This window comes from Triturus cristatus, chromosome 6 (genome assembly GCF_964204655.1).
Source record: "Triturus cristatus chromosome 6, aTriCri1.1, whole genome shotgun sequence".
Lineage (NCBI taxonomy): Eukaryota > Metazoa > Chordata > Amphibia > Caudata > Salamandridae > Triturus > Triturus cristatus.
This window is the reverse complement of record NC_140589.1, coordinates 670,229,637-670,246,588: the sequence shown is the minus strand read 5'-3', so window position 1 is coordinate 670,246,588 and position 16,952 is coordinate 670,229,637. Positions and strand designations below refer to the sequence as shown.

At 42.3% G+C, this 16,952-nt stretch overlaps 1 protein-coding gene across 1 annotated transcript in view; it reads right to left on the bottom strand.

Moving 5' to 3' along the window:
• GABRR2 (gamma-aminobutyric acid type A receptor subunit rho2) overlaps positions 1 to 15,899 on the bottom strand; it is a 482,373-nt gene extending 466,474 nt beyond the window's left edge. Inside the window, exon 1 of the mRNA XM_085611173.1 lies at positions 15,680 to 15,899. Coding sequence (XP_085467299.1) covers positions 15,680 to 15,798 — 119 coding nt within the window. The 5' untranslated portion in view covers positions 15,799 to 15,899. The remainder of the gene's footprint in view (positions 1 to 15,679) is intronic.
• Positions 15,900 to 16,952: the final 1,053 nt, after the last annotated feature.

The window sequence follows — 16,952 nt, the reverse complement described above, 5'->3', positions numbered from 1 at the left end:
CTGTGTAACCCTTGCAGGAGAACAATAATGACAGAACCCAGGTGACAAAGGTGCGACTTCATAAAAAGCATTGCATCTCTAATCTGTCATTGAGACCAAAGGGTATTAGGGTCTGTAAATACTTGATCCACCACACTTCTCTCTGTGAGAGTAATTTTTCTGTGTTGATCTGAGTGTTGCGGGGCATCATCTCTAGTATGGTAAATCTGAGTTGTGCGATGGTATGGTGATGTTCTGACCAATGTGAAAACAAAGGAGATTTGAGGTTGTTAGTACGGATGGAGCTTTTGTGTTCTGAAATTCTAGTTTTGATTTTGCGGGAAGTTTTGCCAACATACATTGAACCGCAGGGACATTTAATAGTGTAGATGACGTTGGTGCTGTCACAGGTGCCAGTGTATCGGAGTTTGATGGCTTTGCCTGAACGTGGATGATGGATGACGCGGCCAGTGATTACGTTGTGACAATTGACACAGTTGTAGCATTTTTGCATGCCCTTGAACTCTTCATGATCAGTTATGGGTGATGTTGATAAGATATCTTTGATGTTTTTGCTGCGGGTGAAAGCAAAGATGGGTTCAATGGAATAGAGATCTTTGAAATCTGGTTCCTGTTTTAACACTTCCCATCTTTTTCTAATAATCTGGCGAATGCGCCTGGAGCTCGTGGAAAATGTAGAAACAAAAACGTGTCGGTCATGGGGATTTTTCTCTGAGGGTGCGAGAAGTTCCGCTCGCGTTTTAGTAGAAGTTCTGGAAATGGCTGCCTCCAGAACTGGTGCTGGATAACCCCGCTGTAGGAATTTCTCAACTTGTCTTTGAAGTGATGGTCCCAGAAGTTGACTGTCGGAAATGATTCTTTTTGTTCTGATCAGCTGTGAATACGGAAGATTGCGAATCAATGACGGAGGGTGAAAACTGGAGTAAAGAAGGAGATTGTTTCTGTCTGTGGGTTTGGAGTAAATTGTTGTGACCAGAGAATTAGATTGTTTCTTGATTAGTACATCCAAGAAAGATAGTTGTTCTGTACTGATATTGTATGTGAACTGAATGCGTGGATTCTTTTGATTTAGTTGACTAATTTGTTCAATCAACAGATCTTCAGAATTCTTCCAAATTAAAAAAATGTCATCAATGAACCTGGCAAAGAATGCCAAGTTATCAGTCCAAGTGCTGTCAGAAAAAATGTGGTCATCTTCAAATTTGGCCATGAACGTGTTGGCATAAGCAGGAGCGCCAGAAAAACCCATAGATGTGCCACTTATCTGCAAATAGAAGTCGCTGTTCCACTCGAGATAACTGTGTTGGAGACAAAAGGTAAGTAGCTCCATGATGAAAACTTTGTCTATAGCGGTTTCTTCAAGCTGAAGTAGCGCCCATTCACTGGCTTCTAGACCTTCCAACAGTGGTATTGATGTGTATAAAGCTGTGACATCTATTGAACAAAGAAGCCATGATTCTGAAAAGTTGTTGACTTGATTGAGGAGAGATAAGAAGTGAGTGGTATCCTTGATATAGCTTTTCCATGACTGTACAAACTTCTGTAGGAAATGATCCACTAGTTGACCTGCTGGCATGAAAAGCGAATCGCATCCAGACACAATGGGTCTGAACGGTGGATTTTGTAAATTTTTGTGTATCTTGGGCAACATGTATAATTTGGGTCGTCTGGGGTATGGAACTGTGAGAAAAGTGCGAATTTTGTTTGTTATCCAAGACATTTCTTCAGCATGATCCAGGATATGTGTCAAAAGTGATTGAAATGATGATGTTGGGTCCTCTTCAAGTTTGATGTAGGTGTTGGTATCTTGTAAATGAAGGACAACATTGTGTTCGTAAAATGCTCGATCCACAAGATACCAACACCTACATCAAACTTGAAGAGGACCCAACATCATCATTTCAATCACTTTTGACACATATCCTGGATCATGCTGAAGAAATGTCTTGGATAACAAACAAAATTCGCACTTTTCTCACAGTTCCATACCCCAGACGACCCAAATTATACATGTTGCCCAAGATACACAAAAATTTACAAAATCCACCGTTCAGACCCATTGTGTCTGGATGCGATTCGCTTTTCATGCCAGCAGGTCAACTAGTGGATCATTTCCTACAGAAGTTTGTACAGTCATGGAAAAGCTATATCAAGGATACCACTCACTTCTTATCTCTCCTCAATCAAGTCAACAACTTTTCAGAATCATGGCTTCTTTGTTCAATAGATGTCACAGCTTTATACACATCAATACCACTGTTGGAAGGTCTAGAAGCCAGTGAATGGGCGCTACTTCAGCTTGAAGAAACCGCTATAGACAAAGTTTTCATCATGGAGCTACTTACCTTTTGTCTCCAACACAGTTATCTCGAGTGGAACAGCGACTTCTATTTGCAGATAAGTGGCACATCTATGGGTTTTTCTGGCGCTCCTGCTTATGCCAACACGTTCATGGCCAAATTTGAAGATGACCACATTTTTTCTGACAGCACTTGGACTGATAACTTGGCATTCTTTGCCAGGTTCATTGATGACATTTTTTTAATTTGGAAGAATTCTGAAGATCTGTTGATTGAACAAATTAGTCAACTAAATCAAAAGAATCCACGCATTCAGTTCACATACAATATCAGTACAGAACAACTATCTTTCTTGGATGTACTAATCAAGAAACAATCTAATTCTCTGGTCACAACAATTTACTCCAAACCCACAGACAGAAACAATCTCCTTCTTTACTCCAGTTTTCACCCTCCGTCATTGATTCGCAATCTTCCGTATTCACAGCTGATCAGAACAAAAAGAATCATTTCCGACAGTCAACTTCTGGGACCATCACTTCAAAGACAAGTTGAGAAATTCCTACAGCGGGGTTATCCAGCACCAGTTCTGGAGGCAGCCATTTCCAGAACTTCTACTAAAACGCGAGCGGAACTTCTCGCACCCTCAGAGAAAAATCCCCATGACCGACACGTTTTTGTTTCTACATTTTCCACGAGCTCCAGGCGCATTCGCCAGATTATTAGAAAAAGATGGGAAGTGTTAAAACAGGAACCAGATTTCAAAGATCTCTATTCCATTGAACCCATCTTTGCTTTCACCCGCAGCAAAAACATCAAAGATATCTTATCAACATCACCCATAACTGATCATGAAGAGTTCAAGGGCATGCAAAAATGCTACAACTGTGTCAATTGTCACAACGTAATCACTGGCCGCGTCATCCATCATCCACGTTCAGGCAAAGCCATCAAACTCCGATACACTGGCACCTGTGACAGCACCAACGTCATCTACACTATTAAATGTCCCTGCGGTTCAATGTATGTTGGCAAAACTTCCCGCAAAATCAAAACTAGAATTTCAGAACACAAAAGCTCCATCCGTACTAACAACCTCAAATCTCCTTTGTTTTCACATTGGTCAGAACATCACCATACCATCGCACAACTCAGATTTACCATACTAGAGATGATGCCCCGCAACACTCAGATCAACACAGAAAAATTACTCTCACAGAGAGAAGTGTGGTGGATCAAGTATTTACAGACCCTAATACCCTTTGGTCTCAATGACAGATTAGAGATGCAATGCTTTTTATGAAGTCGCACCTTTGTCACCTGGGTTCTGTCATTATTGTTCTCCTGCAAGGGTTACACAGTGTTCACCTTGTCTCATTATTCCTCCAGCTTCATTTTCTAAGAGCGTCATGTTCTGTCGCTGCCTTTAGATTGTACGTCTGTTTCAGACCAAGCAATTCAATATGTGTTTTACTTTTTCACGTTCCCACTTGGTTTTCTTGAGCACTTCACTACGTTTCTTTAACTTTATTTACAAGCCTTTGAATAGCCATCTTTTGGTTCCATCGAGCAACACTGTCTCATCGAACACCATCATATTTCTTGTCCAAAATTTTTCGAGTGGTTCGCACTTGGGATTTTTCTCTCTACTCAGCTTCACCTCCGTCTGAGACCACCCTCTTTTCAGCAGCGTTTCCACACCTACCACAAGCCTCTTTCCCGTTTTTCATCCACAACAACACTCCATTCCGGCAGACATAACACTTGTCAGTTTTCGGATTCCTCATTCATATCACAGCGTTCTTTCAGCTTTCCATGACTAGCGTATTCATGCCATTCATACCAACATACGGATACCCCTTCATCTCTTCCTTTTTTCTCCCTTGTCAACTTTATTCAACATCACATCAGAAACAGTCACAATCCCGAGAGAGTTTCAATGTCCAGTCCACTTTCGATCTTCACTACGTCCGTTAGGACGTGCCCACGCAGCCCGTCCCATTTAAACTTTCGGGTAGTCAGTTTCCCGACTACCGCTCTTCCCAGAGGTTTACATAGTCAGCAGCCCGTCGGCAGATTTGATTCCCGCTCCAATACAGCATTCCAGGACTTGACATCTTTTTTGCTGAGTTCAACACGGTCCATGGGTAAGCCCCCGTTCCTCCCCTTCTTTTTTCTTCGTTGTTCATACTCCGAGCTTTTGCCATTTACGGTTCCTCGCTATATCTTGTTTTTTTCTTTTATCCCACAGCCAGCCCGAGTTTCCACACACAGGAGTTCAGCCATTTACTCAGCCACACAACAGCTACACAGCATTTCACAAACACTGCATTAAAGTAAGTCGTTTGCGGTCTTGGCCACGCTACATTTACCCACTTTACTATGAGTTGGTTTTGAGATTATTTCATTGTTTATCCCAGCGTCCTGCAGCCTTCGGCGCTTCTGGTTAACCCCGTATTGAATAACATCGTCACTTCGCAAATCAGTAAGAACCATAGCTTTACTCGTTTTCCTCAGTCTTATTTCACGGGTGTCTCCCATTCCACACGTTTCCAATAACGGTCATTTCTGGGTGCTTTTGTACACACTCTTTAGTTTCATTCACAATTCAGAGTGATTCATTCTTTCCTTCACTTCTGCAACATTCTATTTTTTAATTGAATTGCTATTGTTTGATCCAGGCCAGCTCAGAATTCTTTGTGCCTTGATACGCTGCATCATGTATATGTTGGATTACAAAAATTTCATGTATTTGTATAGCATTGGTCTTCAATGTTGTTTTTTCTTGCTTTCATTTTTTCCAGCTGCCCCTGAAGAAGGGATGTGAATCATCCCGAAATGCATTGGGCTCGTTCTTGATTTTCTCCAGAATTGACGATATAATTCACTGCTCCAGTGCAGTTTACCATTGATTGTATTACTTTGTTTCAATTGCTCTACTGTTTGCAGATCGAACAGTTATTGTGTTTTTCATTTTTTCAATACAATGAGTCAGCAACAAACTAAGTGTTGATTGTTTATTAGATTGCTGGTCACTTAATCACAGTTTAAACATACTCATACTCCACGGTAACTTTGCCTAGTTGTTTAAGATTACTGCAACTGTTTCTTTCCACCGCAGTGCACTCAGTATACTGGTGACTGTTCACCAGCAATATTGTACTATTCGTCATACATTCATCTTTCCTATTCCCCTAATCCAGTTATATCCTCATTGATAAAACGAATGCCAGCTGCAGAAAAACAGAAATTAAAATCAATCATGTTGCTTCTCAACATGGTACTCTAGTTCATATAGATTTTACTGCAACAAAATGTCATGGTTAAGGATCATAAATGCACTACAGTTCCTCGTCTGTATTTTACCCATAGGGTTCTTTTGCATCCTGGTCATTATGGCCATACTGCCTGTTTAGCTACTGGTCCCGGCAAACACTGACTGCAGTAGTAGGAGGAAGACCAGAGGTGAGCAACTGCAAACATTAGCAGCAGCTCTACCAGATGTTAATAGGGCATTGTCACCTGACTGTAAAAAACAGAAGCATCTTGGAATGGCAGCTTTCCCTCCTGAAACCAACACATCCTGTATACTAAACAATTGCTTACTTGCAGTGCTGCAGGAGCTACATATGTGTGTAAACGTAGTGTAGACCTTATTTGCATGTTAATTACTTTTTTCAATAAAATATGTTTTTATATTTTAGATGTAGTGTTCTTTAGCACAAAGAAGAATTTCTGATGCATATTAGATTGTATTTGCACAATTATCTAAATCATAGTTGAAGCAATAATCAAGAGTACAAGCATGATCCGTTGCTTTTAGAACAGGAAGCCTTCTTCCAAGATGATGTGTGCTCTCACTCAATAGTCCCTATCAGATGCAGAAAACAATGCACCTCTTAGACGCACTCTCTGAGAAGAGGAACAAAACACTGAATGGTCAATAACATGATGGTGAGAGAGAAACTCTGGTCTGATCTAAGAAGTGTTTGACAGTGTTCCAGAAAATGGTTTAAGGGAGCTGAGCCAAAGAATTGCAGTGGCTGCATGGGGTTCACCTGTAGCCCACATTCTGTATATTGTAAATGATAAGTTTTGCAGACAGCTGACACTCTCAATCCAGACCTATAAACATGTGGCAGGTGGAAGAACTCGCTGGAGTTGATTATGTGCTGATAAGATCTGTGTATGATCTGCAGGTCATATGTTTGTTCCCAAGAGGGCAAACTTAGCCTTTCATCGTGTACATTTATAAACAGGCACCTGGTGTGGCTTCGATGTAAAAAGTTAGACAACGAGTGTGAGGACCACAGGAGCTCTTCAGACATCTCGCTGCATGTTTTTATGTGGTGTAACGTAAAAAGAGTGGTTTGAAAGTAGTATTCATAACAGTGCATAGGTGACAGGCTTATGCTAGAAGCACACAGGAAGAGGAGGGATGTTCGTGGGACACCTGGCAGTGAATGGGTTGCAGGACAGGGAAGTGTATGTGTAAGTTCCATTTATGAAGGCGAGATAGGAACTGCCATCATAGTGCAACAACGAAGATGTACAACTATGAGGTTATGTGGGAAGGGTTGCACCAGGATAAATACAAGAAGGGGCACAATCTGCAGTGTCTTGTATTTTGAACGACGCACACAGATAGTGACAATGAGGAATAAGGGCAGCAGACACATCAGCGAGAGAAGTATAGAAATAGTTTAGGAATCAAATCCAGACTAGCTATGAAGAGCAATGTGTATGCAGGCAGATGCAAAATAAAACTAATACACAGGTGGCAGCAGGTGCCAGGAGGTACCCAGATGCAAAACAAAGCAATTCATAGGTGGTCACCAGGTGGCATTTAAGAGCAAAGCAGAACCAGCACTGTAAAGCAGAGTAAAAACAGAAGAAGCATTACTGAAATACTGTAACATCTGACAGCACATGGATGTGAATAGAGAGCATGAGTGGCAACTGCACCCTAAACTGCAAGGGACCCAGATACCTGGCGGAGAAACGTGTTCCTTACCTGCCAGACAGACCTCTAAGATCAATGGACAAGTCATTCCTTACTGTGCCCCAAATCAGGAAAACTTGTTCCGGGGGCAGAGCTTTCTCCTGCTTGGCCCTTGCTTCTAGAATAAACTTCCTACTCATATACGGAAGCGCACTGATCATCTCCTGTTCAGAAAACTTCTCAAAACCGAGCTATTTCAACGCTAATGCTGACTCGCTTGTTGGTCTCTGCTGTGCTGAGATACCCTTCTGGGGGAGATTCATGCGCGTTATAAGTTAAATTAACATAACATAACATGCAGAAAAAATAATCGTAGACAGCACCCAGGTGCAAGATAGGACTATTCACAGGTGAGAGCAGGATGACGACCTAATATATTCGCAGCAGCACCTAATCGTGAAATGCAACATTTAAAAAGTAGCTGCTTGATGCAGTGTAATGGGATGCCCTATAAACGGTTCACATCTGGCATTCACAAGCAAAATACACCAATTCACACATGCAAACTAGATGACAAACAAGGTACTTTGCATGTACTACCAGATACAAAGTAGAGCAATGCAGAACTCTGAGCTGTTTGCAAGTGACTTCCAAAGTAATTCACTAGTGGGCAGGGTAGAGGAAGCGAAAGAGTAACATGGTGGGAGAACCTGAGGGTAAGAGAGTTATAAACATGTGGTTATATGGTTTCTCTTAAGTCGAGAAAGGGTGTCAGGAAGGTAGGTCAGGTAGGTGCTGTGTTGGCAGTTTATCTGATGCGAGCCAGTAGAGGTTTGGAGGATGAAACAGGGGTTGTGGCTCGAGGGCCCTCCCTGGCCAAACTGTGAGGCTCCCTCAAGTGGTCGCCCCTTTGCTGCAATACAAAGATGTGCCACATTGGAAATGTGGAAAGAAAAGGCGAGGGATCAGAATCATCCCATCAAAGCCTAAACAACAACTCAAACAGACTGCTTCATGTGGTCTAACTAGTCCTCATCTGATGAGTCACTGCCTAATGGCACAACTGCATTAGGCAGCAAGCTGGTTCTCAATGATTGGTTTGCACAGAAGGAGACTGGAAGGACTACATCAAGGTCTTAAATTCAAAGATCGTTTATCCATCTCTGTTCTACTTGTTACACGTTCATCATTCTTGTTAGAACTAGCTACTGTGAAAGATCATTTTTGAAATTTAAAAAGGTTGTTTACTTAGCTGTGTTTAGGTTAGCATAACTAGGCTTCACAATACTGGGCTTCAGCCGCCTGACATCCATTTTAAAACTACTGAAGAAAAGTTGTTGCTTTTATTTTCCAAAAATGAGCATTCACTGGCATGTTTTCTAGCAGATGTTTTTCCTCTTTCAGAAAATAAAACAAAATAGATTTCCTTTTCATGGTACTGTAGAAGTTGCAAATAAAATGTATTAATTTGTTCTTTGAGAAGGAAGGTGTGATCAGGAGATGTACAAAGAAACATCGTCTAGGGCTGATGCCAGTCCTGTGAGGACATATCTTGCCATGCCCAGTGTGAGAATGTTCACTGTCTGAAACCTATGAAATTTGCCAATTCTGGGATGCGTACCAGACTTTCTGCTTACTTTCTCGAAGGCAGTCTCAATGTTAGATTATCTGCTCACTTATACTTACACCTTTTGACTTTCCCTTTGGAGGCAGAGGTAATGTTGGTCCACTTGCTGATTTATATTTAGACTCTCCCCTGACTTACAAACCGAGTAGATTTATTTTAGTTCTTTGCTGAACTATATTTCAGTTCTGGCTATTTCCGTTATGACTTCTCACAATTGGCTTCTTTTCATGCTCATTGATGCTGAGTTGAATCTGAATGGCTGAATACTTTTTGCGTTCTGTAATGAATCCTAAATTTGAATAAACCTTTATGGTTATGGCTTTGAATTTTGGCCTGCAAAGGTTTTATATATTTGCACAAGGGCTCCCGAACTTTGGAACTCACATTACCCCAATCCAGTGCATCATCCCTTTTAATCTTGTAATTAAAAGCATTGACAGCCATAACTTAAATGTGGAAAATAGCAACAACAAAGATCATATTACAACGTTTGGCCTTTCACCTCCTCTTTTGGGAGATTCCATACATCTGCAAGAGAAATAAAATGTTCCTGGGTGAACTGTTTGCAAGCGATAATTATATCACCTTCCAGGTGGTCCAAGACACATTTTCAATAGCCAGGGGTCAATTTTTACCATATGGGGTCTTGCTCAAGGCCTCTAGGGACACATTTTCTAAAATACCTATTGCATCCTATACCCTGGCAACTCTGATTAGTCATGCAGAATTGGCCCGAGGTACTTCATTGCACGTAGGTGAGAAAGTGGGACTATGGTATTACTGGGAAGACACAGATGGCTATCAGAGTGTTCCCCAGACATTACAGATAGAGAGTGCAGTAAGACATGCCTCCACATGAAGACAGCTCTTGGCGGTGTCACTTTCAACTAACCCAATGTAATATTCTGCATCTAGTTGAATGACCCCACAGTGCTACATAAGATCAACTTGCATAAGAGTGCGGCAATTTTAAATTTAGGGGGAGTGTACCGGTCTCTTTCTTACATCTCCTCTGGGATCACCCCAACATTTTCGCTTATCAGGAGTGTATTGCAAATAAGTTTGAACATTTGTGGGTCTCAACCTTACACTGTCCCAAAAGGCATGCGTACCTCGACTTAATTACCCTTGAGAATAAAAAGGTAAATAAAGGTGCTACGCTGGCTTTGGTCACATCACCACTGCATGTTCATTTGTTGAACCACAAGGTTTAGACAGGTGGCTGAAGGCTGTGGCAGAGTCAAAGAAACACATACCAGGTATCTGTACCATACACGTGTGCTAGATAAAACAGTGGGGAGGATCAAAAAGGTGGGAGATTGTTCTACTGTACACATCTGACAACATCACTGTGAAAATGGCCCACTTCAGACACCAACTTACATACGTTTGTTTGAGGTCATGGTGTTTTGTGTTTGAAATATTCGTATACAGCATTATTTGAAAAAAATTAAAACTGATTACTCCATTTTCCACCACGTATGATGATTGCTAATGCTGTTACCTGTCTGTGCTTATGCTTAAATATTTCTTACTGCAAATACACTATAATGTTCAGTTCTCATTTTTGCAATGCTTGGATTTATTTACAAAACTAAATAAGCAGTTGTTTAAGAATGTCTGGTTCACAAGGGCAACTACAGTTGTACAAAGAACAAGGGAAGTGAGATTGCTGCAATTAACGGTTGAGAAAAATGTTCTTTTAAAAAAAAAAAAGTCTCCCAAATGTTAACAAAATAAACACCGAAACTCAGATTTAGGTAATATGTTCATATATATTAAGAAGCAGATCAAAAACTTTTTCCAAATTATTCAGGTTGCAGAGAGCAGACACACACCTCAATTGGCAAAGAAACTCAAATTTGTAGTCGTTTACAAACCCAAGACTCAGCCTTTGCCTAGATCACCTGATGCCAACACTGGCACATTTTCGCAGCAGCTCAAACATTGCAGATTCACAAATTCTTTACGCATGGAAAAAAATAAGTGAGTTTGCTATAATGCACGTCCATGAGAAATCACTGAAAAATAAATTAAAAAGATCACAAATGTAAACAGTTTGCAGGGAGCAAGGTACACACCATGACAAGCTAGTGCATTTGGAATTAGCAGGTCTGTGCACACATACCTTGAAATAAGTCAAAAATGCCTCCCCAAATTAAGCAGGCTGCATAGGGCAAGGCCACACACAAATAAGATGAGAACAGTTCTGGAGGGAGTTCTAGGGGTATTATGAATATCGAAGGAGCTTTAAGATTTCATAAGAACAGGCGGAGGCATTAATGACAACCTGTTTTCAGGGGATTTCACAGTGCACTGCTGACATTTCTAAGCTCTTAAAATATGTGTTACTATTATGCAACTTAATGGTAATGTACTTAGTCATCATGCCATTATATTAATCCTCAAAGCAGAACAGTGCATCTAGGCCAAGAGAGGGACTGCACACACTGCAGCTGAAGAAACCTTGGATTGAAGTACATCTACCGCTTCATACTGTGACATGTGACACTGTGACATAAGCGGTCAAATGTATTCGAAGGGTCTTGAACATTTTATCGGAGCCCCCTTGTGTGATGCAAATAAGAAGTTTGTATCAAAATCAGGCCACTGAGGCTGTGTAACAGACTATATTGATGATATCAAAGAAAACTAAACGATGAAAAGGTGTCCTCAAAACCAGAAAGAGTCAAGACAAGTGAACACGACTGTTGTAAATTGTTGGACTAAATTAGCATTGGAGAGATTGTGAATCATTATAAACAAAGGTTACTATATAACTGTAGGTCAGTTGTTTATTCCAGTAGGGTACACACTATCAAGATACCCAGTGATCTGCTCAAATCAACAGAGAGTCTCTCACAGGATCCTCAGTTCATTTTGCGTCAACTATGTGGAACCACCATGGTGTCAAGGGAGGCCCCGGTGTATAGTAATCTGTTTATTACAGAATGTGAACATGCGTGTCTTTTAAGCAACTAGGAAGAGTATTTTAGGACGAGTATTTTCAAAGTCAATTTTGGTACAGATACACGGACAAAAATAATTATTTCCTTATGTATTTATGTTATTTAAGAGCCATAACATTTGAAAGAGAATTGATTTACAAAACAACAGCAGGTGGCACATTGCATTTTATGACGGATGGGAGGTTAACAAATACCAGATCTTTGTCTTTGACCCTGTACAGTGCTCTGCTGCCCTTCATCTAGGTTTGCGCTATATACTTAAATAGTATCAGCATTGTAGGACCATCTGGAACCAGTGCTCAAGAATTGTTGCTACACCTTGTTCTGTAATGCAGTGTGGGAAAATCTAAAGGCTTGCTACCTATGAGTTTAGGAAAGAGAATGCAGTCCCTAGTTGAATTGTATAATGAATTGATGTTTTCAAACATACAGAAATATAGTTACCCTCATGTCACTTCGGCTACCAACCTCCTGAAGCTTGCTTTATGGTTTTTTGCAAGTTATCAAGATTACAGTTTCCAAACTTTTGTGATATTTACCCTAACATCACTTCGGTTACCAACTTACAGAAGCCTGCTTAATGGGTTATCGAGATCATAGTTTCCAAATTTTTGTGATGTATTTTTTTGTGTGTTTTTATGTGTGTTTAAAGTAGCCCTCACACTTCTGTTCAGCCAGTCAAATCTGTTGGGTTTTCCTAATACCATATATAATTTTACAAATTAATTATACCTATGGGCCACATTGCTTGTGAAAGTGACAAAGTAAAAACCATCTAAAATGTCTGTCAGATCAGCATCGTCACATGTTGCCCGTTGTTGGGTTGTCACTTGACCAGTATTTCACCAGCATGGTCGGTATTTTCATGTCAAGACAAGTAGACAAATTCATTGAAATCTGTACATTTTCCCCTCTGAAATATAAACCTAAAGCAATAAATAGAAGATGAAACCATGTCAAAAGAATTCTAGTTATTTCTACACTAGTCCTTAAAGTTTTAGAGAAAATAGAGACATCATTTCTACGTAAAATAATTATTGCAGAAGATTTTACACAAATTGTTTATGTAGCTTCCAGAACCCCAAAACACACACAAATGGGCAGCATTTTTCTCTCAGAAAGGTGGCAACTCTAAACTTCTATGCCAGCTACCTTCCATAACAATATTTTGAAATGAAATGGGATTGAGATTGCAAGCCGTGCAGATATCTCACTTTCAATATGTGTGTGAGTCACCTAACCCAACCTAGTCTAGAGAGGGATTCAAGCCTCTCCCCTCTGTACTGCCTCTTGTACAGGAGGAATCTCGCCCATTAATATTAACGAGGACTTTTGGGTTGTTCTAAAGGATTTTACGTATTCAGGGTCTATGTGGAAGTCTGTTGATACATAAGGGCCACCACTCCCAAGGTCAGGGCTTTAACCTCTTCAGTGCCCATGACGAGATAGTCTCGTCATGGAGCACGGTTGCGCTGTGCCCATGACGAGACTATCTCGTCATGAACCCCACCCACTAGTGCAACGCCCGGCACAGGAGGGGGAAAGGGCGTGGCACTGAAGGGGTTAAAAGAGATGAAAAAAATGGGGGATCTCTCAAAGGGGCGTGGCCAATGTAATTAAGGGCGTCTTAAAAACACGTAAGCTAAAAATCTGTGCTTAGTATAGTGTGCCGCCCAACTTGTTTTTTGCTTTCAGTCTTTGCATCCAGATATATGATAAAACAAGTAACATCATACCTACAACAAGCCAGGACTATTGGCTTTGTAAATAGTTGTTAGTTGCATAAGATAAATAAGCAGCAACTATGGCTTGTATATAATATTGAAAAAGCCCTGTTGACACCACGACAATGTTGCTGCTCCTGAGTTTAGAAATGAGAACGGAAATCCAGAGAGAAAATGACTCTCTTTAAAGGCTTTCCCCTCCCCTACAACACTCACCTGGCAGGACGTCATGCCGTAACTTCTCCACTAGTGAGAAGTGAGCAGTGTGAGCATGCGCACATCGATGTACCTGCTGTCACTGCAGTCGGAAAAAAGCGGACCGCCTTTGCCAGGGCACAAAACAGAGCCCGATAGACACCTGTTTCGAGGCCCCCTTTAAAAAACTGCCGGTGCACAGCACCAGTGGGACCCAGCCCATTTAAAGCCTTGACCAAGGTGTTTGCTGTCAGTTATGAGATGTTCAGCCGGTCCTGCCGTTTTTATGGTCTGGCTTGACAGCAGAGCTGTCGCCAGACAATTATGTGAGAACACCAAGAGAGGGGCTTTGGCTTCACCCACATGTTGGGAACCAGGAGTACATGTTTTGTTTGGGCACAAGTTGTAGGCTTCCTCAAAAAGAGCTTGCTCTCTACACAGCTGTGATCATTTTGTTTATTTATCCAGCTGTCTGCTGTTGAACTTTCAAGGCCGCACACATGCAGGTGTGTGGCCTTAACATTGTCTTAGATACCTAGATAAGTTATGGTGTTTTTCTCTGGCAGGAGCATAGATGGGAGGAGGGCAGTCATGAACCTACATGCATTTTTAGGTCTGGCTTGACAGTGCAACTGTCATCTGACCTTTTAACCTACACCAATATTATTCTACAGTTCTTTTCTTCTACAAAAATACGTATCCATTCCAACGCTTATCTACTTATAATGCTTCACATTACCATATAACATTCTTTTAAAGCCAGATCTCTTGAATTTGCCAATGCTGGTTATTTAAATAGCAGCACTTTGCATTCCACTATTTTGAAGATAGGTGTCTCTTCCACTGCTGAGACTAGCGGGTGTACCACAACCACACATATATGGTATGCTAAATACGGTCATTTTAGCATTGAGCTGCTACTAAAGATAGTTTTTTCTAATTCGTAACAAAAAATAAAAAACATGGTCAATACTTAACGATGTACACAACGCTTTTCCAATTTATTGCATTATTTTTAAAGCAAACGACTATGGTTCCTCTTTACAATCAAGCAATACAGGACCTGGCATTTATAAATCATTACTAGACTTTCTTAGTGTAGTTTATAAACCCAATTATTTCTAGATTGTGATGAGAGGAGCTTCAAATCAGCCTGCTTCATTCATGGATTCAAACCTTGAAACTTCCAGCTATGCACACACATCTGCAGCTGGCGCAGTAACCCACCGAGCTTAACTGTATCCTGCTTGCCGCAAATTAATGTATTTCAGCTTACTTTACTTTGCCTTAATAATGGTTTTCCTCGTCTGTTGCTGTACCTTTTTTTGGGGGGGGGGGGGGGAGAGGGAGGTTAAGGGCGGGATCTATTTGATGTATGGAAATGTCAGCACTCTCCCCGCTTTGGTGACGTCGCCCGGGGCTCTATGGCCGCGAGGGAGTCTCACTGGCTAACAAGCAGCGGCCGCAGAACTCAAAAGTCATGCATATGAATCGAGTGGATGCGTTTGCTATAATCTTGTAAAACAGGGTCGGGGAACACGGAACTCCTCAAACCTCGCTCAGTTGTCCCAGAAATATGCCAAAACATATTATTCTCACATAAACATTAATCACCAAAACTTAAATGAGACGGAAGCACCCAACTACATTAAGAGCCGACCCTAAAACACACCAACTGAAAGATGCCGCTGAAAACTTCACTCGGATGCTCATTTGAGAATGTCAGAAGGTGTGCGTTTTAGAAATAAGCATAAAAGCCCCATGCGCAATTAGGTAATAAGAATTAAAGAATTTTAAAAAGAGAGGGCATCGTGTGTCCAGGCTGCAATGCGCATATTTTCCGTTTGTTTGCCCTGCCTCGAGAGCTCCTCTGTTGATTGGAGGTGCGCAGCACGCAGGTGCGCGGGGGAGGGTCCTCTTACCTGGGCTGTCTTTGCGCCTCCAGCTGTCCCGCCGCCCAGCGCCTGCGCCGGTGCCTCCGGCTCTCCGCGAGCACCGCCAGGCACAGGGTCACGAGGAGTAGTCTGTATAGAGGTGGCATCTTCCTACTGGATAGACTCCGGAATGCCAAGGTGTGCTGTGTGGACAGTGGTTGCCTGTGTCGAACTTTAAAACGGGCTTTCCCTTAAAACCAGCGCGGCTCCTGCGCGATGTCAGTGCCAGTGATCCGGTGTAGCCCGCTCTGCCGCCCGCACTGTCTCACAGCCCACGCATGGCTGAGCGAGGGGCGGGGCGCCGCGCGGTGCTGTGTCCAGCGGCTGTCTGGTTCTGCCTAAAGCCCGTTATATAATCCTCCGTGTCCCTTGCGCGCTCAGGCACCAGCAGCATCGCGACCTCTAATCTCAGCGCTCCCCGCCGACTGTCAGAGGGAGCCGGCAACACCAACCCGAGCCCTGCCAGCCGCGGCCGAGGGTGCCCCACCCTGGAGGTGCGCCTCAGTGGACTGCGATGTGGGGCCAACCTGGCTTTAGGGCATGGGCGATATCGACCTAGGCCCAGAGAGCCAATCTTCAAAGGGGCACTTGTCTCCAGTGACGCAGTACAAACTGCTTTTACTCATTATTTAAAGCTTCATTAGCTCCTTCGCCCTCCCATCTTTGTCACCCCCTGCCACCACACAGCAGCACCCTCAACCCCCTGAGAAGCAACTTGGCTACAGCCTGATGAAGCTCCTCAGTGAGGGACCTGGGGTGAGTTGAGGGAGGTGAGGGCATGTTTTGTGTTCAGAGGCCTGTCACTGCCAGGTCTGGTGGCTTAGTGGAGTAATTTTGCCACTGTAGGGGGCCTGTGTTTGACTCCTGGTCATAGATTCAAATCCCGTGGATCCACCACTCACCCTTTCATCCCTTTGAGGTCGATAAAATAAGAACCGTTGAGTAACAATAAACATCTGTTATTCAGCGCCAAGATACCCTTGGGTAAACGTGCACTTTACAAATACATGTTATGTGATGTTACTGCTCTGATCAGCTAGTGACTAGCCTGGGAGCACCAACGAGGCCTCCTAGTGCATCATTGTATTCACCAGCAGCAGCCAAGGCGCCAAATGTCTTTTTGCCTAGGGTGTTGTATAAGCAAGGGCCAGACTGTGCGAAAGATGCATCGCAGACCCCTCTTGCATTTGAAGATGGATTGGGATCAGGGTCGGGTTTGCGTCCAGGGCAATTAGGTAGTCCCAGATGGGCTGGTCTAACA